Here is a 26,584-nt window from a genome sequence, read left to right as displayed (position 1 = left end):
AGAAGCCCCTACACGATACGTTTACTTTAAAAAATAAATAATTGGCCATTATTATTTTTTGGAGCCTGGAAAACATTGCACCAGTGAACAGCAAGACTCCTGCAAACCTGTCAGTCTATCTGTCTGCCCGTACATCCCCTATTGGCAAGCAGATACAGTCTGACGGGAAGACTCAATGAACTAGTACCACAGCACTCAATAGCACCGTGGCAGTTCATTGAGAACCGGAAGCTGATAGCTGCAAAGGCTGTCGGGACTTGTAGTTGATTCATTCATAGAACTCTGTGAATGAAGGATGCGGCCATGTGGTCAGAGCCCTGCCCAGCTGCACTGTTTAGTGACAGCTAGTACAGGAAACTTCTCCCAATACTGCTGTCGCAGGAAGAGAGAGAAGCCGGCGGCTGCAGCAGTGAGAACGTTACATGTTCCACCCTAATAACGGGAGGAATATGTAACATGTGGCCAAGGGTTCATTTATCCTTTAACCATGAATAATGGTCTCACTCCGTTGTACGTGGCAATGTGTATTGTGTTGTGCAATCAATGTTTGTGTGCATAGGCACCCCCAACGAGTGCATTTGTGTTCATACGTGTGTGTATGTGGGGGAAGCGGGGTGCCTCCAAAATATTGGGGGGGGTTTCATTGCCTGTGAGTAACTTTATTTGTTTACACTTTTTTTTTCTTTGGCTTTTATGCATTTTCCTGTGTGATGCATTTTTGCATTTTGGTGACAGATAACTTGATGCACTGCATTAATTTTGTTCCTGGCCAGGCTGGCTGGGGAAATTACCAGGAAGACCTGCTTGGGTGCCCCCATATTATTATCACACTGGATGGCACTGCATGTGACTGCACAGAAGCGAAGCGCACCAGTCTACAGGGCAGTGACATGTGACACTTCAAAACAGGTTGGAAAAACCAAGCAGTGTGATGCAGAATCACTGTGACAGTGCGTGAGGAAAGGAATGCCGATAACTAATAATTTCATTTACATGTTTGGACACAACCGATCACATGGTAAAGGGCTGCTGTGATTGGCCCTTTTACTACGATCTGTGATCATATGTGTCTGAAGGAGGATGTGGTTCTGGGAGTATGTCCATGGACGCCCCCCCCCAGAACTGGATGACTGCACTATAGATGGTAGGGAACTAGCTGATTAAACAAGCTGAAGTTAGAAGCCGATTGGCTACCATGCACAGCTGCACCAGATATTGAACTCTCCTGTTTTAGTAAACCAACCCCATTGTATTGGTGTGAACTGAGCCCATTGGAAACAATGGTTTTTGGCTTAATTTTGCATTGGGCAAATCACATCCTGTGAATGGACACAAGTCAGATCTTCTGTTAGGCTGGTCGCACACTTGTTCATTATGGTGCCTTTGTATTATGATCTGCATTAAAGGATAAGTTCACCTTTTGGACAAAAATAATAAATGCATATTTTTTTGCAGGAAAAAAAATTGTTAATTTATTATTTTTGTCCAAAGGAGCCTGTGATGCATTGCACCAGCGATCAGTAGATCACTGATGCCATGCAGGTCTCCTGCAGACCTGTCAGAATCTGCTTGCTGTATGGGATGTGTGATCCAGCAGATATTCTGACAGGAAGCTTCAATGAACTCTTTCACAGAACTAAATGATGCTGCCATGTGGGTGGAGCCCCGCATGGCCACGCTGTTTTCAAATCTGACAGATAGTACGGGGAGACTTTTCCCCGTACTATCTGTCAGAAGGAGGGGGGGCGGCAGGTGCTGCTGTGGCTATGGGAACATGTTACATGTTCCACCCTAAAAATGGATGGAACATGTTCTGAAGGTTCACTTATCCTTTAGGGGAGCCCATTCAAATGAATGTGGCTGCAAATGCACCAAAATAAAGAAAAAAATTGGACATCCACTGTTTTTTTCCAGTATAACACAACTCACAATATTGCATTACTGTATGTTCTGGTGTGCCGTACACATGTACAAGTATGCATTACAGTACATTAAAACAATGCACTGGAGAGCTGTGAACGAGCCCTCAAAAAAAAAAAAGTTTTTTTGGCAGAAGCTACTCTGAATGTTTGTTTCTGCTGCCAAAAACTCTTTCCTTTTGTTCTTAGCAAATTTCTTGCTTTTTTTTTTAACTATATACTGCCTGCAATCCATGCAAGCCGTACACTCCTGAGATATTTGGGGCACTAATAGGCTCCATGCACACTTGCTCAAAAAACGCTTGATAAAAAAACGCTGGTAATTAGTAGTGTTAGCATTTTTAGAGTACATGTAGAGGGGGAAAAAAAGCTAAAAAAAAGTTGTTAGGGCTCGTTCACACTTGTTTTTATTTCTAAAACTTGCCAAACGCCCCTATAGCGTTTGATAGGCATTAGACAGGCATTTGGGAAGCATTTTTTACGCTCCCCAAACACCCTATGTGCAGTTTTGAGGCGGTTTGCCAAGCATTACAACTGCACCAAAAATGAAGGACGAAGTAGAGTGTTAAAGGTAGAAAAGAGTTGATGGGGACTGCATGAGAGGGTGTTTGGCAGTGTGGAGACAGGAATTGTATTTTTGAAGGGCAGATTTATATTGGTCAAAGTCTTGCTAGGTCTAATGCAGGCCATAGACGGGTCGAAAATCGGCCGATTTTTCTTTAAAAAAAACAAAAAATCGGTCGTTCAAGCGGCCGACGTTACCAGCAACGGTAAAAAAAAATCGGCCGATTTTCATCCCGTCTACAGCTGGCAAAAAGTGTCCCTGCAGAGAGCTCTGCTATTTCTTTCACAGTTCCTTGACATTTATAGCGGTTGCAACAATGTATTTGTATCCATTTAGGATACAGATGTTTTTATTCGGAAACAAATAGATACAATGTTGTAACCGCTATAAATGTCAAGGAACTGTCAAAGAACTGTCAAAGAAATAGCGGAGCTTTCTGCAGGGACACTTTTTGCCGGACTGGAATTCCTCTTCTTCTTCATCCTCTTCGTCCTCTTCCTCTTCTTCTTCATCCTCTTCTTCTTCTTCATCCTCTTCTTCTTCTTCATCCTCTTCTTCTTCTTCATCCTCTTCTTCATCTTCCTCTTCTTCCTCTTCTTCTTCATCCTCTTCTTCATCCTCTTCTTCATCATCCTCTTCTTCTTCTGCTTCCTATTCTTCTTCTTCCTCCTCCTCTTCTTCTTCTTCCTCCTCTTCTTCTTCTTCTTCCTCCTTTTCTTCTTCTTCTTGCAGGTCACTGCTCATGCGCAGATTTTTTTATCGGTAAAAAGATTGGCCGATTTGCCCATCATTGCCGTGAAAATCGGCCGATTTTTTTTCCAACTTTACCGATAAAAAAAATCTGCCAAAATACCAAAAAACGGCCAAACAATTAGCCCACTAACGATCCGAAAATCGGCCAATTTTATTTTCGGCCGAAAAATCGGCCGATTTTCGACCCGTCTATGGCCTGCATTAGTCTTATGCCATAAACACTGAAGAGCACGGCTAGGATTTTTGAGGCATCTGGTATTGTCTGCCTGCCAGGGCTGTAGTGATCGGGACCTAATTCTGTGTGTAGTGAGGGGGCCAATGTGTCCATGGTGGATGACAGTGAACTGTTGTAGACAGAAGTGGCCAGGTTGGGGCAGGACAGGGCTGAGATTTTGTCATAGAGACAATCTGTTGCAGAAAAAAGAAGAGAGGGGTTGAGATATAGAAGGTTTCTACGGGTAACTGTTCAGTAGTTAGAAGACAAGGAGGAGGAAGGCAAGGAGAGAGTGAAGGTAATAAGGGAGTGATCAGAGAGAGGAAAGGGAAAGTTGGTGAGGTTGCAAGGAGTGCATAGGTAGGAGAACACGAGGTCCAGGCAGTTACCATTAGAGCGAGTAGAAGCAGATGATGTCATTCCTGTGTGTGGGCGTTACATCATCAGTGGAGAAACACTGAATATAGTGGGGGGTGGAGCGGTGAGGGACAGCTCTAAACTGTCAGCTCTGAAGGAGAACAAACAAGTTAGTCTTCAATAATGTGCACGTGCGCTGTGAGTTATAGCAACAGCTGTCAACCCTCAGGCATTTATGTATGTTGCCAGACCATTAAACTGGAATGGTTGCTTTGTTCAGGGGTGGACTGACCATTTGGAAACTCAGGCACTGCCCGAGGGCCCAGGGTCAGTAGGGGGCCCCAGGACATGCCCCTGGTACCTTTTTCATAGGCTTTTTTGAGTTTTGTCAAGGGCACAGGGGCCCTATGATGATCCTCTATTGCCCGGGGGCCCCATGAGTTGTCGGTCCGCCCCTGGCTTTGTTTCTCATGATGCATCAGCACACCTGCACATTGGGGTTCATTTACTTAAGGCAGTTAACTTTGCAAGGAGAATTTTTACCTTGAGTTAGTGAATGTGGCGAAAACTCACTTTGTAACGAATATCCAATCGGATGAAAGGAAATTTTTAAAAAAAATGCATTTTTGGTTGCACATGATTGGATGATGCAAGTCCGCACCGCTGCACTTCATTCACTAAGCTAAGAGAAAATCAGCTTACAAAGTGAACAGTCTATTTGCCTTTAGTAAATCAACCCAATTGTGTCTGATGTGCCTCTGAATTTGCACTCTTCGAGTGATGACAGCTGTGTGTTCTCCTTTGCCGTTGCTGTCGGCCCTTTTTCCACCTCTGATATTTTCCTTCTTTGGTAAGTGCAATTAAGCTGAACTATCACAGCACTTAAACTCTTAACCATTTCACAGATGCCAAGAATGTACATTGTACTGTGCATGCACTGCAGGCAATGTACACAACCTCACACCACAATGGACACATATGTGGCAACTGGGCATTAAAGTGATACTAAAGGCCTAAATAAAAAAAACAAACTTACTTACCTGCTGTGTGCAGTGCTTTTGTACAGAGCAGCCCGGATCCTCCTCTTTTCCGGTCCTCTGACGGCGCTCATGGCCCCTCCCTCCTGTTGGGTGCCCCCACAGCAAGCAGGTTGCTATGGGGGCACCCGCTGCTCCTTGTGTTCATTCACGCATGGAGCCGCAGCATGGCACCACCCCCTCTCTTCTCATTGGCTCACTGGCTATGGTTGACAGCAGCAGCTCCCACTGCTATCTCAGCCAGTGAGGAGAGGGAGTCCCAGGATAGCCGAGACTCCTGTGCAGATCGTAGGATCGAGAGTGGGCTTAGGTGAGTATTAGGGGGGCAGGGGGATGCTGCACAAAGAAGGCTTTTTGCCTTCATGCATAGAATGCATGAAGGATGTCCTCGCTTCAGCAGGACATATACTAAAAAACAAATTGGAACGATACAGAGAAGATTAGCATGGCCCCTGCGCAGAGATGACACGCACATTCGTGAAGTGTTCCATATTAAAAAAAATAAATAAAATTCATCAAGGTAAAAAAACCCTCAGCCTGTAAAGCCCCTTTAACCCTTTTTTTGCTGGTGCCATTTTTGAGCTTTTTTTTTTTTTTTTTTTTTTTTTTTTACGCTTTTACGAAATAATCTTAGACCTGAAGATTAGTTAAAAATCTTAGTGTTAAATATTTTCTGAAAACAGAGGCCATGAAAAATAAAGTGGTGGTAGATTTATGTTGTATAACACACACTATTTATGCAACAGATTATCAAGCACAAATTTTCAGAAACGAAAACTCTAAAGTTAATTTTGGAGCACACAAATGCAATATAGAACCTTATTTTTGATGGAATATAATATTAAGTTGCGATAAGTAAATAGATAGCCAACATGTCAAGCTTTAAAATTACTTGTGCTTGCATGACTGTGGGCAGCACAGTGGCTAAATGGTTAGCACTTTCACCGGGCAGTACTAGGGTCGTTGGTTCGAATCCCAACCACGGCACCTCCTGCCTGGAGTTTGCACGTTCTCCCTGTGCCTGCGTGGGTTTCCTCTGGGTTACCCCGGTTTCCTCCCACATTCCAAAGACATGCTGGTAGGATAATTGGCTCCTGTCTAAATTGTCCCTAGTATGTGTATGTATGAATGTAAGTTAGGGACCTTAGATTGTACACCTCTTGAGGGTTAGGGACTGATGTGAATGTACAATATATATGTAAAGTGCTGCGTAAATTGATGGCGCTATATAAGTACCTGAAATAAATAAATAAATAATGACTGCAATGAACTTCAGTACCCTATTTATTCCTTAGGTGATGCTTTAAAAGCCCCTACAGGTCATCACTTTAGAGTTAACCATGGATATTGGCCTTAGAATTATTGCTTACACTCTAGCGTGTGCAGTGATATCTAACGTGTAGTGCAAGCAATCCCCCCCACCAGGTGTGTTTACATTTGCAAGTGCGTGTATATGGAGGTGCTGCAAGCTCTAAATTTTTGAGGTGTTTCTAAGTGCTTGGGTGTTTTTGTGTTTTTTTTTTTTTTTGCTTTTTTTTTTTTTTTTTTGCTTTTGTCAGTTTCAGGGATCTCAGAAAGCAATAAAGCAGCTGTACGCTCACTGGATCATCTTTGTATGAAAGCCAAAGGTTGGCTTGTACAATGTGCACACCCTCCTAGCTGCTGTAGCATCCCGGAGTGTGTTTAAAACTCCCTGCTGCCACCACCATATGACATACAGGGGGGGGTGATAGTGCTAGGGTTAACCAGTTCCTCACCATCCTATAGCAGAACTACTGCTACAGGGCAGCAGGCTGCGCAAAATCGTGTATATATATATATATATATATATATATATATATATGTGATTTTGCATTTCTGGGTAGGGGGTGTGCACCGCCCTACCTGTGCCCCCATTGGCAGTTACAATTGTCAATCACCGAATACTAGCCGGAGATCACAAGCACCCGGCGATCACAGGGGGACAGTGAAAGGGAAGAGGTCTGTGTGTAAACAACACAGATCTCTCCCCTGTCAGCACCGACATGCTGCTTTGTATTGCTCTGCATACACATACACAGTAAAACAGCACACAGTTAACCCTTTGATCAACTCAGATGTTAACCCCTTCCTCCCCAGTGTCATTAGTACAGTGTCAGTGCTTTTTATTAGCATTGATCACTGTATTGGTGTCACTGGGGATGTCAGTGGCAGTTAGTCAGTTCCCCCCAGTATCAGAATGTCTGCCACAGTCCCACTATAAGTCGCTGATCACCGCCATTACTAGTATTAAAAAAATACAGTATATATACCGCTATTTGTAGACGCTATAACTTTCAGGTAAACCAATTAATTTGCACGTATTGGGATTTTTTTTAGCAAAGAGATATAGCAGAATACATTTTGGCTTAAATTTATGATAAAATTAGCTTTTTTTTTACTGGATATGTTTTATAGCAAAAATATTGTTTGGGGGTTTTTTTTTTTCAAAATTGGCGGTCTTTTTTTGTTTATAGCGCAAAAAAATAAAAACCGCAGAGGCGATCAAATACCACCGAAAGAAAGCTTTACTTGTGGTAAAAAAAAGGACATCAATTTCATTTGGGTGCAGTGTTGCATGACAGCTCAATTGCCAGTTAAAATAACGCAGCACCGTATCACAAAAAATGGCCTGGTCAGAAAGGAGGGGGGGGTGTAGATTATTATTATTATACAGGATTTATATAGTGCCAACAGTTTGCTAGGCGCTTTACAGTATAACGGGAGACAGTACAGCAACAATACAGTTCAATACAAGAGGGTTAGGTCCTCTGGAGGGCAAGTGGTTAAAGCTCACTTTTCCTGACACCACATATATATATGGCCTGAAAGGTTAAGAAGAAAGCAGTAGTCCTCGGCAAGTTTTTCCATCATGCCTATCCACTTCTCTTCTACACCATCCAGTTTTCCTGTAACTAGAGGACAGCAGGTTGCCTTTCAGATGGTGCTGCGCTATAAAGTGCTAACCATTCCGGTATCTTTTTTTTTTTTTTTGGCTGTCATTGCCCTTTTTTTGTAAAAGCAATACTAACAGTTAATTAGCCACTAGACCACTTTTACAGGCAGTGGGAGGGAGTCCCCCCATCTCTCCTCCTTCTCGGGCTCTCCTGTCCCACAGGGGAGCCCAAAACTGCAGTCAGCGGTTCCTCCGACTGACCATAGAGATGATCGAGGACTGAAACGTCCCTGATCATCTCTACAGTCTAAAATACTGGAAGCGACAATTATTTCATCATTTCCGGTTTTGCCGGATGTAAACAAACCATTATTTGGCTTGTGAAAGCATCTGATCAAATCAGTCTGGGTTAGATCTAATGCTTTTTAAGAGTAGAGGAAAGATTTGAGGTATCACTGCGAACGTCTGATCGAGAGCAATAATTCTAGCACTAGACCTCCTGTGTAAATCTAAAGTAGTAACCTGGCTTTTACGTCACCTGTGGATAATTTAATGTACCCTAGTTTGTCTCCATTCCACGAATGTGCGCAATTTTAAAGCGTGTTGTTTGGTATCTATTTATTCGACATAACATCCTATTTTATATTTTACCAAAAATTGTGTTTGCATGCATTAAAATTCATTAAAGTGTATTTTTTTCCAAAAAATTTGCATTGTAAAAACCACTGATATAACAAAATTGCAATGCCCACCAGTTTATTCTCTAGGGCCTCTGCTTAAAACATATATAAGTTTGGGGGTTTCTACTAATTTTCTAGCTAAAAAATGCTGATGTTTACATATATGTGAGAAGTGTTAAAATAGACCTAGTCTTCAAGTGGTTAAAAAATGCTGTGAAATATTTCATAGAGAAGGTAACTTTGTAATAAACATAAACAATTGCTTGGTCAGCAATATCAGATATTGTGAAAGGACACTAACTAGACTTTCCTGAAGAATATCTATAGCACAGATGCGTAAAGGCTACGTTCACCTTGAATAATAAATGCACATTTTTGGGCTGTCTCAGTCTCCTGTGGACTCTCAGGATGGCTAGATCAGGAAGGATCAATGAAGAATCAATGAACTGCCAAAGTGCTCACTAGCGCCCTCATAGTTTGTTGAAAACTACAAGCCGACATCCACAATGGCTGACAGTACTTGTAGGCTATTCATTCACAGAAGACTGTGGGAAGGGGGGATCGAGGGTGCGGGGTGCTGTTGCTAGAACATGTTATATGTTCCACCCTGAAAATGTATGAAACATTACATATTCCATAGGTGATTTTATCCTTTAATCTTTTTTAATGTTTATTTGTTGGGGATATATTTAAAAAAAAAAGTAACATTCTCACAGCTATCACAAATAATCCCTGTAAGTTGTCTATTTTCCTGAGTGAGATATTTCAGGAAAATACCACATTATGGCCTGTAGATGGAGCTGATGGCCATAGGAGATAAACATTAGACACATTACAGAGAACATTCATGACAGCTGTGCAAATGCTGTGAGAATCATACGGCAATTTTTTTTATACATAATCCCTTTAAGTACACATGATCAGAAAATTGTACGAAAAAAAAAAACTCTGTTGGAGCGATCGAACAATAATGTGATCATTAGTACACAGCTTTCATCTGAAATTATTTGAAGGGACAAACACAAAAATTTTTCTCATATGATACTAGATCGTATGATTTCCATTTAATCAGTACAGTTTTCATCCGAAGATACAATACAAATACATTACATCACTTCCGAATTTTCTTTCTGTCATACAAGAATTTTTGCAATTTTAGTAATTTCTTCACTATCGATATGAGACTAGCATGCAGAAGAAAAAAAAAACGGTCGATCATTCATCCGATATGCTCATGGTGTATACTGGGCTTTAGTGTCACAATTTTATCAACCCTTCAATGGTTGCAATTGTTTGGGAACCCCAAGTAGGAGTATTGTGTCCTAGGTAAATAGCATGACTTCCAACAATAGGGAAAAACCAAGAAATAATCCAAGAAAGTTGTTCACCTAGGCTGTACTTAGTCTCTACATGCAGTCATAGTGGATTTCTAGAGGCATTGTGCAACTAATCACTGAAAAAGGGGAATCTATAGGAATTCTTGCTGTTTGTTGAGGCAGCTTGAAAGATCATTTTGACCACTTGGCAATACACGGTGGTTTAGTGGTTAGCACTTCTGCCTTGTTCCCCCTGTGCTTGCATGGGTTTCCTGCCGGCACTCCAGTTTCCTGCCGACTCTCCAGTTTCCTGCCGGCTCTCCAGTTTCCTGCCGGCTCTCCAGTTTCCTGCCGGCTCTCCAGTTTCCTGTCGGCTCTCCAGTTTTTTCCTGGCACTCCAGTTCTTCAGTTTTCTCCCGGCACTCCAGTTTTCTGCCAGCACTCCAGTACTCCAGTTTTCTCCCGGCACTCCAGTTTTCTCCCGGCACTCCAGTTTTCTCCCGGCACTCCAGTTTTCTCCCGGCACTCCAGTTTTCTCCCGGCACTCCAGTTTTCTCCCACACCCCAAAGACAAGCTAGTAGGTTATTGGTTCCTGTTTAAATTGGCCCTACTATGTGGTGTATTATTATTATTATTATTATACAGGGTTTATATAGCGCCAACAGTTTACACAGTGCTTTACAACATAAGGGCAGACAATACAATTACAATACAAATTTATGTATGCATGTGAGATAGGAACCTTAGATTGTAAGCTCCTTGAGGGCAGTACCGATGTGAATGTACAGTATGTAATGTGCTAAAGTTCTGGTGAATTGACAGTTCTATGTACAGTACATACTGTACCTATAGATAAATAATAAATACACACAAGTAGAATCTTATTACTCTAAAACGACAATGTAACTTTCATTTTTTAAGTTCTTGGCTGTACAAGCCAGCTTTTGCCTTAAAACAAATAACACACCTAGTCTCTGTTATCAACCTGTAAAACTGGTTGGACTTGTAAGCTGTGGTTTTACTTCATGATTTTTAATTTTCCTCTTTTTTTTTTTTTAATGCTGACCTTTCCAGGAATTGGTAAGTGTATGGTAAATTGGTTATTTGTGTTTTTTATAAGCCTGACATGGGTTAGTAAGTCTGTCCTCTCATCAGTGTGTACTTTTGAAACAGTTATGCATATATGGAAACATATCTACTAAGGATTGACAAATGAATTTATGCATGCAAAAAGTGTAAGCCCTGGCTTTTCATATCCCCTAGATCAGTAGTGGTCAGCTTTTTAACCACTTGCCTACCCCCCTTCCTGCCCAGGCCAGTTTTCACCTTTCAGTGCTGTTGCACTTTAAATGACAATTGCACAGTCATGCAACGCTGTACCCATATTAAATTTTGATCATTTTTTTCCACATATACATTTTTTTGGTGGTATTTAATCACCACTGGGTTATTTTTACACTATAAATAAAAAAAAAAAAGACCATAAATTTTGAAAAGAAAAAAACAAAATGCGTTTTTCTTCATTTCTGTTAGAACATTTTGCAAATAAATCTTTCTACACAAATGTAGGCCAAAATGTATTCTGCTACATGTCTTTGGTGAAAATAACCAAAATCAGTGTTTATTGTTTAGTTGGTAGGAAAGTTATTAAGTCCACAAACTATGGAATATGTCTAAAAATTGATAAATTCTGATGGTTGATCTCATTTCTTGTGGTCCACAAATGCTAGAACAGTACAAATACCCCCAAATTGACCGCTTTTTGGAACGCAGACAGTCTGAGGTATTTAATAAGAGACATGGCGAGTTTTTTGTCATACTATTGTGGGAAATGAAGAAATAAAAAAAAAAAAAAAAGTTTATGTCCTCTGGGACCTTTTTAGCAGCCGGGAGAGCTATGCCAGCAGAAGCTGTAAGAAAAGGTCAATGTGTTAAACGTCACATACACTGCACATTTACAATGGGCATATTCGCAGTTATAAAAAAAAGGTTATCAGACTGCTTTCACACTGAACCCACACTGATCCTGCGGGTTAGCTGCACTGAGCCATAGACTTCTGTTATATCCTGCGGGTTTGGTGTGCCTCCTGAATGCAGTACTGTGATGGTCAGCTCTAGACTGAGGGTGGTTATTTCATCAATCATGATTGAAATTTTTTTTTATATATTTGGCTAAAGAGCTTGCCTTTTTCCAGATGTCTGAATCTGTTAAAATGTGACCAAGGGTCTGTCCCCCTAGTTGTGCGCAGGCAGTTTGTAGATCAGTTCTCAAATGCAGAGTGATTCTCCCAAAATCAGTATGAAGTAGTAGACTATAGTGTTTGACTGTCCCATGTAGCATTTGTATAACTGCAGAAGATGGAGGTGAGGGGGAGTTTTGTAGAACACCTTATGATTTTTTTTAACACGCTAATTCAAGTATGTTCACAATATTTCATTTTATTGCAGAGTGAATGGGAAAAACGGGAACGCATTGAGGCACAAAGAAAAAAGCAAAGGGAACTCATTGTTCAGCTCAAAAACCAGCTGGATGATTTAGAGAACTTTGCTTACCAAGAAGGCAATTATGATTCTCTGCCCCAGTCCATGGTCATGGAGAAACAACGGGTAATTTAAATTTTTTTTTTTTTTTAATTAACCCTTTCAATTTTGAGTTGTGTAATTTAGGCACTATAGCTTTAACCATATTTCTAGGTCAGATGAAAAAAATTGCAAGGATTCGTAAGATGGTTCTCTAGTATATGTCCTTGTAATACCTTCAGTTACATACATCAGTTACACATAGGATAGCATTGGAGTTTACGTCCTACAACAATTGGTGCAAGAGCACACTATAGTTATATTATACCAGATAATATTAGTATCACAGAGTCAATCAAGACCAAACACTGAAGAAGTGTTTATGGAAAGCTACCATGATAAAAAATAGCACTTTACTAAATTAAAGGATTTTGCCTCGTTTATATAAGATAAATTAAAATTATGCTGAACATTAGAGAATTTCTTTGCTAGCCATGTTATCATTGCACTATATATATGACCTCTAATTTCTCCAGGTAATCATTGATGAGTTGATTAAGAAGCTGGATGTAAATTTGAATGAGGACATTAGTTGCCTGTCTCCAGAAGAGTTGCGGCAGAGGGTAGATGCTGCCATTGCTCAAATTGTCAACCCAGCTAGAGTGAAGGAGCAGTTGGTGGAACAGTTGAAGACTCAGATCAGAGACCTGGAGATGTTCATACAATTTATTCAAGGTCAGTAACTTTTTAAAGAATTTAGGAAAATTATATCTTAAAATCAAAAACCCTTGAAAACAACATTAGCTTTGAGATCATAGTAGTAAATGTACAGTGGGATAAATAATTATTTGATCCCCTGCAGATTTTGTAAGTTTGTCTACTTACAAAGAAATGAAGGGTCTGTAATTTTTATCATAGGTGTATTTTACATGATAGAGAATATCAACCAAAATCCAGAAAAAACACATGATACAAACTTTATAATTTGAGTTGCAGTTCAGTGCATAAAAAAGTTTTTCATCCCCAAGCAAAACATGATTTAATACTTGATGGAGAATCCCTTGTTGGCAAACACAGAAGTAAGATGTTTCTTGTAGTTGGTTACCAGGTTTGCACACATCTCAGGAGGGATTTTGGTCCACTGCTCTTTACAGATCTTCTCTAAATCCTTAAGGTTTCTTGGCTGTTGCTTGGCAACTCGAAGTTTAAGGATTAAGGTCTGGAGACTGGCTAGGCTACTCCATGACTTTAAAGTGCTTCTTCTTGAGCCACTCCTTTGTTTTCTTGGCGGTAGGTTTTGGGTCATTGTCATGCTGGAAGGACCCATCCACGACCCATCTTCAGTGTTCTGGCCGAGGGAAGAAAGTTCTCATCCAAGATTTTACAATACGTGGCCCCACCCATTGGCCCCTCAATGTGCCAAAGTCTGCCTATACCTTTAACAGAGAAACAGTCCCAAGGCATAATGTTTCCACCTCCATGCTTGACTGTAGGGATGGTGTTCTTAGGGTCATAGTTACCATTTTTCTTCCTCAAAACACAGTGAGTTGGGTTAATGCCAAAGAGCTCAATTTTGGTCTCATCTCTCATACCTTCTCTGAATCCTTTAGATGTTCATTGACAAACTTCAGATGGGCCTGTACATGTGCCTTCTTGAGGAGGGGGACCTTGTGGGCGCTGATCGATTTAAACCCATGGTGGAGTATTGTGTTACCAATGATTTGTTTGGTGACTGTGGTCCCAACTGTCTTGAGATCATTCACAAGCTCCTCCATGTTGTTCTGGACTGATTCCTCACTTTTCTCATTATCCTCCTTACCCCATGAGGCAAAATCTTGCATGGAGCTCCAGACCAAGGGCGATTGATGGTTATTTTGTATTTCTTCTTGCGAATAACCACTTCAACAGTTGTCTCCTTCTTACCAAGCTTTTTGCTGATGGTCTTGTAGCCCATTACAGCCTTGTGCAGGTCTACAGTCTTGTCGCTGACATCCTTTGACAGCTCTTTGGTTTTGTTCATGTGGGTGAGGTTTGAATGGAAGAGTCTGTGGACAGGTGTCTTTCTTTTATATACATTGTCATCGGGACCACCTTCTTAAATTGACAGGACTAATCTGTGTACCACATGAGCACATAGCCACTCTGTGGGATCCATAATTATTGTTGGTTGGTAGGGTATCAAATACTTATTTTACTCACTGAACTGCAACTCAGTTTATAACATTTGTATCATGTGTTTTTATTCTGTCTCTGCCATTTAAAATACTTCTATGATAAAAATTATAGACCCTTCATTTTGTTGTAAGTGGACAAACTTACAAAATCTGCAGGGCATCAAATAATTATTTTTGCCACTGTATGACTTCCTGGTTTGATAAATTCCTGATTTTGAATAAGCATGCATATACTGTAAGTGCTTAGGACTCCTGATTTTCATAATTTTTCTGAACGAGTACTCTAAAGTATTTACACTATTGGGTCAGCACAAGTCTAAGGGCTAACTGTGCAGGTGTGGCCAGCTATGAAAAATATAGCTTTCATGTATCATGTGTTGAAGTGTGAGCAAATTACGTTTTTACGGAGGTACATAAAAAAAAAATACGATATTACCAGATCAATAAAAAGTCTAAGTAAGAAAGTCTGCATAAAGGAACTAATTCAAGAGCTGGGTGCACTCTTTGCCCTTCTGTTAGTCTCCAACCATGCACAGGATACAGTAGGTGAGGGTGCTGGGGGAAGCAGAAGGTGCTTTCAGAGGTGGCATGCTTGTAATCAGCCACAGCCAACAATATTATTATTATTATACAGGACTTATATAGCGCCAACAGTTTGCTCAGCGCTTTACATTATGGAGGGAGACAGTACAGTAACAATACAGTTCAATACAAGAGGGATTGGAGGGCCCTGCTCCTTGGAGTTTACAATCTAGGAGGGAGGGGATAGTGGTACAAGAGGTAATTAGCTGTGGGGGATGGAGTGGTAGGAGGAGTAGAGGATTCCAGTATTAGCTGGGGGCGGGGTAAGCTTCCCTGAAGAGATGGGTTTTCAGAGTGCGCCTAAAGGTGAGCAGAGTAGGCGATAGCCTGATAGCCTGGGGTAGGGAGTTCCAGAGGATGGGTGAAGCCCTTGAGAAATCCTGGAGATGAGCATGGGAGGAGGAGACAAGGGAGCTAGAGAGTAGGAGGTCTTGCGAGGAGCGGAGAGTACGGTTTGGGTGGTATTTAGGCAAACACAGAAAGGAGGAATGGAAAAGCAAGCAAAGGGAGTCTGGGCTGTCTGCTACTTCTCTGTCTTGTCACTGAGAAGCCTAAGGCTTTATCCCTTTTATGCAGACATTTTGTAACAAGTCTGTAAGTGATAATGAGCATTCCTTGTGTTGAATGCACATATTCTTGTCAACAGATTAGTCTAGGACAGTCCAGTATTTGCATGAATTTCACAATGGGTTGTTAGAACAGGGGCAAGACCTGAACATTGTTAACTACTATAAAGTATCATACGGATAGCAGCTCTTAACCAACATGTCACTGTGAAAGAAAGAAATCAATAAAAGTGAGAAATAAGTCTAAGCCTTGCTCTATATAAATTGCATCTGTGAGAAAAAAAAATTCCAATATATGGATTACACTGCAGCACTGTCTCTTTATTGGGGAATTTTGTGGACTATACTTTTAGGAATACTTACAAAAAGTTTTAAAGCACAGGGATGTGGTTTACAAATTTGGTTAGCATAGAGTGCTGTTGGAATGCTTGGGAGGAAAAAGTAAAGGATATAAAAGACCAGTGGAGAGCCTGGTTTAATGAACTTGTAGTCGTATGACATTTCTTGCAGTTAGGGCTCTCTCTACTTTAAGCAGTTGGTGACACTACTCAGTCAGTGCTCCACACCACTGTCTGCATTCTATGAATGGGATAAAAAATGTAGGCAATGGTGTGGAATAATTGTGCAGTGGAAAGTGGATAATTGTATCTGTGTACAGATGCTGCAACAGATTCTACTGTACTCTCGCTTTTTAGAAAGTCTATTATACAGTTGGAATCCAGTGTATTCGGTGTAACTGAATGTTATTTGTAAAAACAGAAGTTGTATTAAATAGTAAGTAAAAAAAATCTTTCTCTCTATAATCCATTTTTGAAACCTATCTGGGTTATGAATACAAATCCATGTTAAATGTTTTGTGAATCCGTAATTAAAAGATGGCACTATGCACACTTTTGTTATGATCCTATATGCCAATATGCGGAAAAGTTCAAATACAAATGTTTAAAGTATTAACAATATACAAAAGCAGTGAAAAAATGTACCTGCAATAATCCACATAAATCTTCACGTGTCCATAAAAAAAAAGCATTTGGTGATAATTGACAAATTCTTACAGTTGCAAGAAAAAGTATGTGAACCCCTTGGGATTACGTGGAGTTTTGCATGAATTGGGCATTAAATGTGCTCCGAACGTCATCTAAGTCACAACAATAGAAGAACACAGTCTGCTGAACATAATACTACACAAACATTAGATGTTGCCATGGTTTAATTGCACATAACATGTAACATTCACAGTGCAGGGAGGAAAAAGTATGTGAACCTTTGGACTTAATAACTGGTTAACCCTCCTTTTGGCAGCAATAACCTCAACCAAACGTTTCCTGTAGTTGCAGATCAGACCTGCACAACGATCTGGAGTAATTTTGGACCACTCCTCTTCACAAAACTGTTTCAGTGTAGCAATATTCTTGGGATGTCTGGTGTGAATCGCTCTCTTAAGGTCATGCCACAGCATTTCAATCGGGTTGAGGTCAGGACTCTGACTGGGCCACTCCAGAAGGCGTATTCTGTGCTGTTGCAGCCATTGTTTTGTTGAATTACTTTTATGCTTTGGGTCATTGTCCTGTTGCATCACCCATCCTCTGCGGAGCTTCAGTTGGCAGACAGATGGTCGTACGTTTTCCTGCAAAATGTCTTGATAAACTCTGGAATTCATTTTCCCATCAATGACAACAATCTGTCCAGGCCCTGAGGCAGCAAAGCAGCCCCAAACCATGATGCTCCCTCCGCCATGTTTTACAGTGGGGATGAGGTTTTGATGTTGGTGTGCTGTGCCTTTTTTTCTCCACACATAGTGTTGTGTGTTCTTCCCAAACAACTCAATCTTGGTTTCATCTGTCCACAGTATATTTTGCCAGTAGTGCTGTGGAACATCCAGGTGCTCTTTTGCAAACTTCAAACGTGCTGCAATATTCTTTTTGGACAGCAATGGCTTCCTCCGTGGTGTCCTCCCATGTACTCCATTCTTGTTTAATGTTTTCCTTATTGTAGATGTGTCAACAAAAATGTTATCATGTGCCAGAGATTTCTGTAGGTCTTTAGCTGACACTCTGGGATTGTTCTTTGCCTCATGCAGCATTCTGCGTTGTGCTCTTGCAGTCATTTTTACAGGACGACCACGCCTAGGGAGAGTAGCAACAGTGCTAAACTTTCTCCGTTTGTAGACAGTCTGTCTTACCGTGGACACATGAACATCAAGGCTTTTGGAGATACCTTTGTAACCCTTTCCAGCTTCATGCAAGTCAAGAATTCTTGATCGTAGGTCTTCTGAGAGCTCTTTTCTGCGAGGAATGGTTCACAACAGACAGTGCTTCTTGAAACCAGTAAACCCAAAACAGGTGTGTGTTTTTTAAGGGCAGGACAGCTGTAAGCAACGCATCCAATATCATCACACTGATTGGAGTCAAGGTTGGCTCACTCCTGGCTCCAATTAGCTCTGGGAGAAGTCATTAAGCTAGGGCCTCACATACATTTTCCTCCCTGCACTGTGAATGTTTACATGTTATGTGCAATTAAACCATGGCAACATCTAATGTTTGTGTAGTATTATGTTCAGCAGACTGTGTTCTTCTATTGTTGTGACTTAGATGACGTTCAGAGCACATTTTATGCCCAATTCATGCAAAACTTCACGTAATCCCAAGGGGTTCACATACTTTTTCTTGCAACTGTATTATTCTCCACTATGGTGAAACTGCACTCAACTGTATTTGGTGGAAAATTACCCCTTTATAATAGGCAGGTCAATGTGCACTTTGTTTTATTGGAAATATCTTTTCAATTCACTTGCTCCAAATATGCCAAGTCTCCCAGTGCTTAGCTCACCATATATTCACCATGCAACCCAGGGTCTCTTCATCTCCTCATCATGCCACCAGAGATTTCACAAAGACCAAAAAAAAGCTTTCATTGCATTGTATTTATTAAAAAAAACATGCCCACATAAAATCACATATAGGTAGCTCACCCACATTTAAATGTGCCCACCTCAGTACCAAAACAATCAGCCTGCTTTTATTTTGGAAGCGCCATCACTCCGCTCTCATCCAGGGCTTACGTGCACTCCAATTACAGGAAACCATGTACTGGAACTGACTTAACCGGAAGTGACAACCAGAAGTTCTACCTCTAACACATTGCGTCTATATGAGGTCTTTTTTACATCATTAGCTCTTTATACGCTTGAGTTTGAATTTTTGAACATATTGGCATGTAAAATTATAATAGAAGTGTTTTATAGTGCCTCCTTTTAGTTACAGATTCACAACAAACTAAAGTGCACTTATAAAGGGGCAGCAGAGACCACATTTTAGGGGGTGATTAATTTAAGAAGCGCAAGGTACATTGTTAATTTACTCATATTAAATGTTTACTTCAACTAATAAGCAAAAAATAAAATTTAAATTGTAAAAATGCATTTTTAATATCATGTAAAAGTGTATAAACTGTAAAATAAAGGTGAGATAAAACTAACCCTGAAGCTAAAGGAAGTCACTGTAGTAGCGGTGTCTAGCATATTCACACTGCTCCAAGCTATGCAAATTAGTCCATACCTAAACTCCATCTTTAACTTAGAAGCCAGCACTTTTGAATTCACACTGTTACGATGCGTAAGTGCAGTATGTTATGCTGCCCGTTAGCGAGCATTGCATTAAGATGGCCTGATCATTTGAATGGGGTGCTTGACACCCCAAAAAGATGCATGCACTGTTTTTCTCTGCGGTAGTTTTTCATGCGTTACAGTAATACATAGGATTGTTTTACTAAAACTGGAGAGTGCAAAATCTGGTGCAGCTGTGCATGGTAGCCAATCAGCTTCTAACTTCAGCTTCTTCAATTAAGGTCTGACAAAAAATCTGGAAGCTGAATGGTTTCTATGCACAGCTACACCAGATTGTGCGCACTCCAGTTTCAGTAAATCAATGCCATTGCAACCAGAGCCCAACATTCTGAATCCAGTCTCAAACGCAAAAATGTAAATATTAAATATAATATAATTTTTTTTTCCCCTGTAGATGAAATTGGCAGCCCACCTGATACTGCTACCAGTGGAGCAACAAGTTACCCTCAAAATTCCAGCTCAAATGCTCGAAGCAATGGTAAGATTTGTGCATTGGTGTATTTGTATGTATGAAAGAAATAAAACAGATTGTATTCGGACAACTGTATAACTTATAATATTCAGTAGATTAATTTCTTTTTTAGTTCACATTCCTTTATTTATATTTTTATGAATATGTACACAATGGGGAAAATAATTATTCGATCCCCTGCAGATTTTGTAGGTTTGCCTACTTACAAAGAATTGAAAGGTCTATAATTTTTATCATAGATGTATTTTAAATGATAGAGACAGAATATCAACCAAAAATCTAGAAAAAACACAAGATACAAATGTTATAAATTGAGTTGCCATTCAGTGAGTAAAATAAGTATTTGATCCCCAAGCAAAACATGACTTAGTACTTGGTGGAGAAACCCTTGTTGGCAAGCACAGAGGTAAGACGTTTCTTGTAGTTGGTTACCAGGTTTGCACACATCTCAGGAGGGATTTTGGTTCACTGTTCTTTACAGATCTTCTCTGAATCCTTAAGGTTTCTTGCCTGTCGCTTGGCAACTCGAAGTTTCAGCTCCCTCCATAAATTTTCTATAGGATTAAGGTCTGGAGACTGGCTAGGCCTCTCCATGACCTTAATGTGCTTCTTCTTAACTCATTTGTTGCCTTGGCGGTATGTTTTCGGTCATTGTCATGCTGAACAGAAGGTTCTCATCCAAGATTTTACAATACATGGTCCCATCCATTGGCCCATTAATGCGGCAAAGTCAACCTGTATCTTTAGCAGAGAAACCACCCCAAAGCATAATGTTTCCACCTCCGTGCTTGACTCTAGGGATGGATAAAATAAACTTATATATAAAATATATATATAAAATCGAGCGCAGTATGTGGATGTAGATAGGGTAGCTGCTGGCACTAAAAGGCACCTCGTGAACCTCCAGAGTAAATGGTAAAATATGAAAGTGCAGCGCTAACTTAAAACAATGATTACACATAAGATAGATCCCATATGAATGTGGATCGGCAAAAAAGACGGCGTCAGTTTATCAGATGTGCTAAATACGTATACAGTCTCCAACACTTGAGGAGCCAGGGATAGTAGATATCAGAAATGATAAAGAAAAGCCAAGTAATGCACTGACCAGATAGCTCATGTTAAAGCGCATGGGACATTTAAGACCTGTCCCTGGTACTCAGCCACTGTATCACTGGAGCAAGGCGGTGTCATCTATAGGGTGACCACTAGATGTCATCTGTCCGGATGGAAGCTGTGTCCAGCCACTGTGTTGATGGATCAGGTGGGTGTTGTCTATAGGGTGACCACTAGATGTCATCGGTTCCAGGAGAAGCTGTATCACGGATCCAGGGATGTCACTGCAGATGTGTTCTTGTTAGGCACAGTCCCAGGACCTACTGGATTTACAGGCTCCCCAGAAATAAAGAGCCCGTGGAAAAAGGCCTCAAATAGTGTGATAACGTTTATTTAAAAATGAACAATCAGAAAAGAACTTACTTAGCAAAGGTACAGCTGCTTATAAACGGCCAGACTGGAGGTACATGTACATAAGATAAACATAGCTTGGCACTTCCCTAACGCGTATCGTGTAAGTACACATCATCAGAGGGGCGCCTCTGATGATGTGTACTTACACGATACGCGTTAGGGAAGTGCCAAGCTATGTTTATCTTATGTACATGTACCTCCGGTCTGGCCGTTTATAAGCAGCTGTACCTTTGCTAAGTAAGTTCTTTTCTGATTGTTCATTTTTAAATAAACGTTATCACACTATTTGAGGCCTTTTTCCACGGGCTCTTTATTTCTGGGGAGCCTGTAAATCCAGTAGGTCCTGGGACTGTGCCTAACAAGAACACATCTGCAGTGACATCCCTGGATCCGTGATACAGCTTCTCCTGGAACCGATGACATCTAGTGGTCACCCTATAGACAACACCCACCTGATCCATCAACACAGTGGCTGGACACAGCTTCCATCCGGACAGATGACATCTAGTGGTCACCCTATAGATGACACCGCCTTGCTCCAGTGATACAGTGGCTGAGTACCAGGGACAGGTCTTAAATGTCCCATGCGCTTTAACATGCGCTATCTGGTCAGTGCATTACTTGGCTTTTCTTTATCATTTCTGATATCTACTATCCCTGGCTCCTCAAGTGTTGGAGACTGTATACGTATTTAGCACATCTGATGAACTGACGCCGTCTTTTTTGCCGATCCACATTCATATGGGATCTATCTTATGTGTAATCATTGTTTTAAGTTAGCGCTGCACTTTCATATTTTACCATTGACTCTAGGGATGGTGTTCTTAGGGTTATAGTCAGCATTTTATTTCCTCCAAACACGGCGAGTCATGTTAATGCCAAAGAGCCTAATTTTGGTCTCATCTGACCACATCACTTTTTCCCAATCCTTCTCTGAATCATTTAGATGTTCATTGGCAAACTTCAGATGGGCCTGTACATGTGCCTTCTTGAGCAGGGTGATTTTTTGCGGGTGCTGCAGGATTTTAATCCATAACGGCGTATTGTATTACCAATGGTTTGTTTGGTGACTGCAGTCCCAACTGCCTTGAGATCCTTCACGAGCTCCTCCTGTGTAGTTCTGGGCTGATCCCTAACTTTTCTCATGATCATCCTTCCCCCATGAGGTGAAATCTTGCATGAAGCTCCTGACCGTGGGCAATTGCTGGTTATTTTGTATTTCTTCCATTTGCGAATAATCACTCCAACAGTTGTCTCCTTCTCACCAAGCTTCTTACTGATGGTCTTGTAACCCATTCCAGCCTTGTGCAGGTCTATAGTATTGTCCCTGATGTCCTTTGACAGCTCTTTGGTCTTGCCATGGTGGTGAGGTTTGAATGGAAGAAAGCGATTCTGTGGACAGGTGTCTCTTTTGCACACATAACGAGTTGTCTTTAGGAGCACCTTCTTAAATTGACAGAACTAATCTGTGTACCACATGAGCAAATAGCCAGTCTGTGGGAGCCAGAATTGTTGGTTGGTAGGGGATCAAATACTTATTTTACTCACTGAGCTGCAACTCAATTTATAACATTTGTATCTTTAGTTTTTTTACTGGGTTTTTGGTTGATATTCTGTCCCTATCATTTAAAATACAGCTATGATAACAAATATAGACCCTTCATTTCTTTGTAAGTGGGCAAACTTATGAAGTTCCTATTCATGCCTTTTTACCTGTTAAATAGACCATTGAAAGTGTTTGTTTTTATATATATATATATATATATAAATGTTCAGTAGGTGCAAAAACCTACCAATTGAATTAAACAGAGCTGTCCTGTTTTCTGTGCACACTTCCTGCTTCATCTCAAAACACAACTAGGCAAAGCTGACACCACTGTTTAAGAATTCCTAAATTTATGTGCCCCTCAATGGACTATAAAGAAAAAAAAAACATATGCGGTGTATCTCTGCTATACACACACATTAGTTTGTGTAAAAAAAAAATGCTGCTTGTTGTCAGCCCACAAAAGGAATTAGGGTTGAGTGCATTTCTGGCAGATCATTTCTGAGCTGTGTGCAGGCAGCCTATGTTATGCTATGGGGACGCAGCAGCTGTATGAAAACAGCCACAGGTCCTAATCTGACAGGTGTGTTTGGGTGGAGGTGTACAGTCCCAAACAAGGACAGTGTGTATTCAGGGCCTCTCACCGACCTCACTTGCCAAATTAGGACCTGTGGCTGTGTTTGTCTCCTTAGAGTAACAGGCGGCTCCAGCCCCATGAACAATCCACCCACTCGCCCGGAAATTTTGTGCGTTTCGTAATCCAATGATGCCACCATTGATTTTTAAATTTGACCTACCAAGCCTTCAATTTCACCTCGTGTTGCTACAGAAAAGATTTTTCTCCTCTATATGGCCTACATTAGAAGAAGCTGCGTAAGATTTTTCTCCTCTATATTCTTTACATCTATTGCAAAAGCACAATATGCTTACTAAAGTGGATAGGCTCGCTGCTGCCGTGCGCAAAAGCCTCGGCATCACAGTCCTTGATTCTTGTCCATCTCACCAGACCCTCTTGGGTAGAAAGAGATCTGTAAAAACTGTAGTGAAACTTCGTTCTGTCAGTCAACATTGACTATTTTAAATCCTTTTGCTCCTAGCCTGGGGCATATTTACCACAAGGCAAATAAGGCATGTGCCTAGAGCGACATTTTTTCAGAGGGACAGCAGCATTTTTCAGGGGAGCAGCGTCGCCCCCCAAAAGAAGGGGTGGAAGAAAGAAAGGACGCACGCAGCATGGGGACCAGGTGGGATCTGAGAGAGGCTGCAGGCTGCTTAATGGTGTATGCAGTGCCCGACTCTTGTTCCTGGGGATGTCCGGCAGCTGTGAAGGTAAGGGTCTTCTCTCCTGCCAGGGTGTGGGGGTTGCCAGTATGAATGGGGCGGTGGTAGTGGAAGGCTCTCTCGGTTGGGGGGGAGGTGTTGTTGGTCAATTGTTGGAAACCTAAATACACCACTGCTTCTAGCATTAATAAATAGGAAAGTAGGGCTGCAACTAACGATTATTTTAATTATCGATTAGTTTGCCTATTGTTATTTCGATGAATCGGATAAAAACCTCAAAAAAGGTGTATAATTTAGCTAATATGTAAAGTTTAAAAAAGACAATTTATTCTTGAATATCTATATGTAGTTGTAAATATAAATAACTGCTATATGGCTAGGGAACAAAATATCTATTCCACTCTGAGAATAACAGACAGAAGATGTATATATATTTTTAGAACTTGAATCTGGCACAAATCATCAGACTGAAAAATCAAAATTTTTATTTAAAGAAAAAAAAAAATTTAAAAAGATCTACAACACTGTTTTGCATAATATTATACATGACAGACTCGCTTGTCATAGGCAGTTAGCTTGATAAAAGCTAACTGCATCTGCTGGCCATACACTAACACATTTGTTGTGTTTGAAAATTTCATTTTTAAGAACATTTGTTCAATATTCTAATCATTAGTGGGATCAAATTGACCTTTGTTTTCGACCACAGTGACGGGAAAATTCGAAGGAGCAGAATAGCAAATTTTTCTTGATTTAACTAATTTTTGGACAGTGTATATGGTTTTCATTCAGAAATTGCAGTCATTTTTAAATTGAATGTTAAAAGCAAGTGACATTTTTGAATGGCATTAGTCCATTCATCGAATGTACAAAGAATTTTCATATGAATATTCGTACGAATATTCTTTTCCAAAAATTGCTACATGTATGGTTAGCATAAGCCATTTAGTAGCAGCAGCATGTTGTATTTTTTGTTTTTGTATATCCACTGTCATGATGGGATTAAACAAAAAACAGCTCTTTTATAGTAAAAACACAGCAAGTAATTACTACTATATGGGGTTAATTTATACTCTCTCTCTCTCTCTCTCTATATATATATATATATATATATATATATATATATATATATATATATATATTGCCTTCAGAGTGCAAACTGCAAACGTAGAGTGCCCTGTAGCAAGGCAAAAAAAACACTTTTGCCTAGAATAACTTTATATCACTTCCTTTTCCTGCCAAGGACTACATGTCCCATGAGGCATTGCTTCCCACAGATTCACAGGTTGAATAATAATAATAATAAGTTCTCAGGCACTTACTGATGTATTGACATACAGTGTGTGGTGCACTGTGTATACTGACATGTATGGATGTTGTGCTGAGCTGTATGTGTGCAGCACTGTATTTCCTGATATGTAAACAAATAATGCACCCTGTATGCAGGCCAACTAATCGGCTGACCAACTAAACGATTATGAAAATAGTTAACAACTAGTATATCATATTTACTTGTTTTAAACTTTTTTACATTTCTTCAGTTACTTCCTGGTTTCCATGTCTAGTTAAATGATGATGTCTTACATCCCAGAGTCTTCAGGAAGGGAGGAGGGGTTTTCTCAGATAAGCACACCCTCCCTCCTGCCTGCGTACCTGAGCTATGGGCAGATGGATTCCAGGAAGTAAATGCTACATGAATCATCTGCCCTTACTCAAGATGGGCACAGCCAGAAATGCTAGGGGGTGTTTTGTAAGTGATTTCTCAGCCAAATAAAGCATGGGAGACATAGATGGATGGAGGAGTTTTAATAATAAAAATGAATTAGATTTTTTTGTAGTACCCAGATACAATGTAGTTCCGCTTTAAAGTAGTTCTAAAGGCAAAACATTTTTTACCTTAAAGTATTCCCTGCATTAAGGTAAAAAAATGTCTCCGCGTGTATGATCCCCTCTCCTTGGTGTATACTAACCTGAATCCTGTATCGATCCAGCACTTCACACAGGCACAAAGCCAGCAGCAGAAATCATTGACTCCTGCTCCTGTCAATCAAATGCTGTGAGGAGGGAGCGGTAGGTGGGGACGAGCCATGCTATATGTGTAAATAGACACACACAGCCTGACTTGGGAGTGATCCCCCATAGGAAGCGGCTTGCTATGATGGCACACCAAGAAGAGGAGGAGCCTAGAGTGCTGGCGGTGGACCTGAGAAGAGGTGGATCGGGGCAGCTCTGTGCAATACCATTTCACAGAGCAGGTAAGCGTAAGCATGTTTGTTATTTGAAAAAAATGGAAGCCTTTATAATCACTATGACATTCCCTATTCATGAACAATGAGCAATCTATAATGATTGGATCACTCCAGAAGAGGTTATAGGTCCTTCAAACTTTATCCACTGGTAAAGAGTTCACTCTTTTACTCTGGCAGGCCCAGCCTTACAACAAGCTCTGGCTGCAATATCCGTATGTCAAACTACAGCCAACTAAATTAGGGCAATGAACAACCAAGAGGTTCCTGTATTCTATGACCATGCTTGCCTTCTGCTATACTCTTTTGTGTGGATGCACTAGAATATTTGAGGAGACAAATTTCC

The 26,584-nt window shown here is 40.6% G+C and overlaps 1 protein-coding gene and 1 pseudogene across 1 annotated transcript in view; both read left to right on the top strand.

The window, feature by feature from the left end:
* The window catches only part of RUNDC1 (RUN domain containing 1), a 50,096-nt gene that overhangs the window by 6,004 nt on the left and 17,508 nt on the right, over window positions 1-26,584 (top strand). Inside the window, exons 2-4 of the mRNA XM_089654881.1 lie at window positions 12,205-12,363; window positions 12,813-13,011; window positions 19,618-19,701. Of these exons, the coding sequence (XP_089511007.1) occupies window positions 12,205-12,363; window positions 12,813-13,011; window positions 19,618-19,701 (442 nt within the window). The remainder of the gene's footprint in view (window positions 1-12,204; window positions 12,364-12,812; window positions 13,012-19,617; window positions 19,702-26,584) is intronic.
* Window positions 5,230-5,342, top strand: LOC149444124 (U6 spliceosomal RNA; annotated as a pseudogene).

Source organism: Staurois parvus, unplaced genomic scaffold (genome assembly GCF_062004578.1).
Source record: "Staurois parvus isolate SC_StPar_1 unplaced genomic scaffold, SC_StPar_1.0 ptg000813l, whole genome shotgun sequence".
Classification (NCBI taxonomy): Eukaryota; Metazoa; Chordata; class Amphibia; order Anura; family Ranidae; genus Staurois; species Staurois parvus.
Note: the sequence above shows the minus strand (reverse complement) of the source record. Positions and strands in the feature narration are given on the sequence as shown.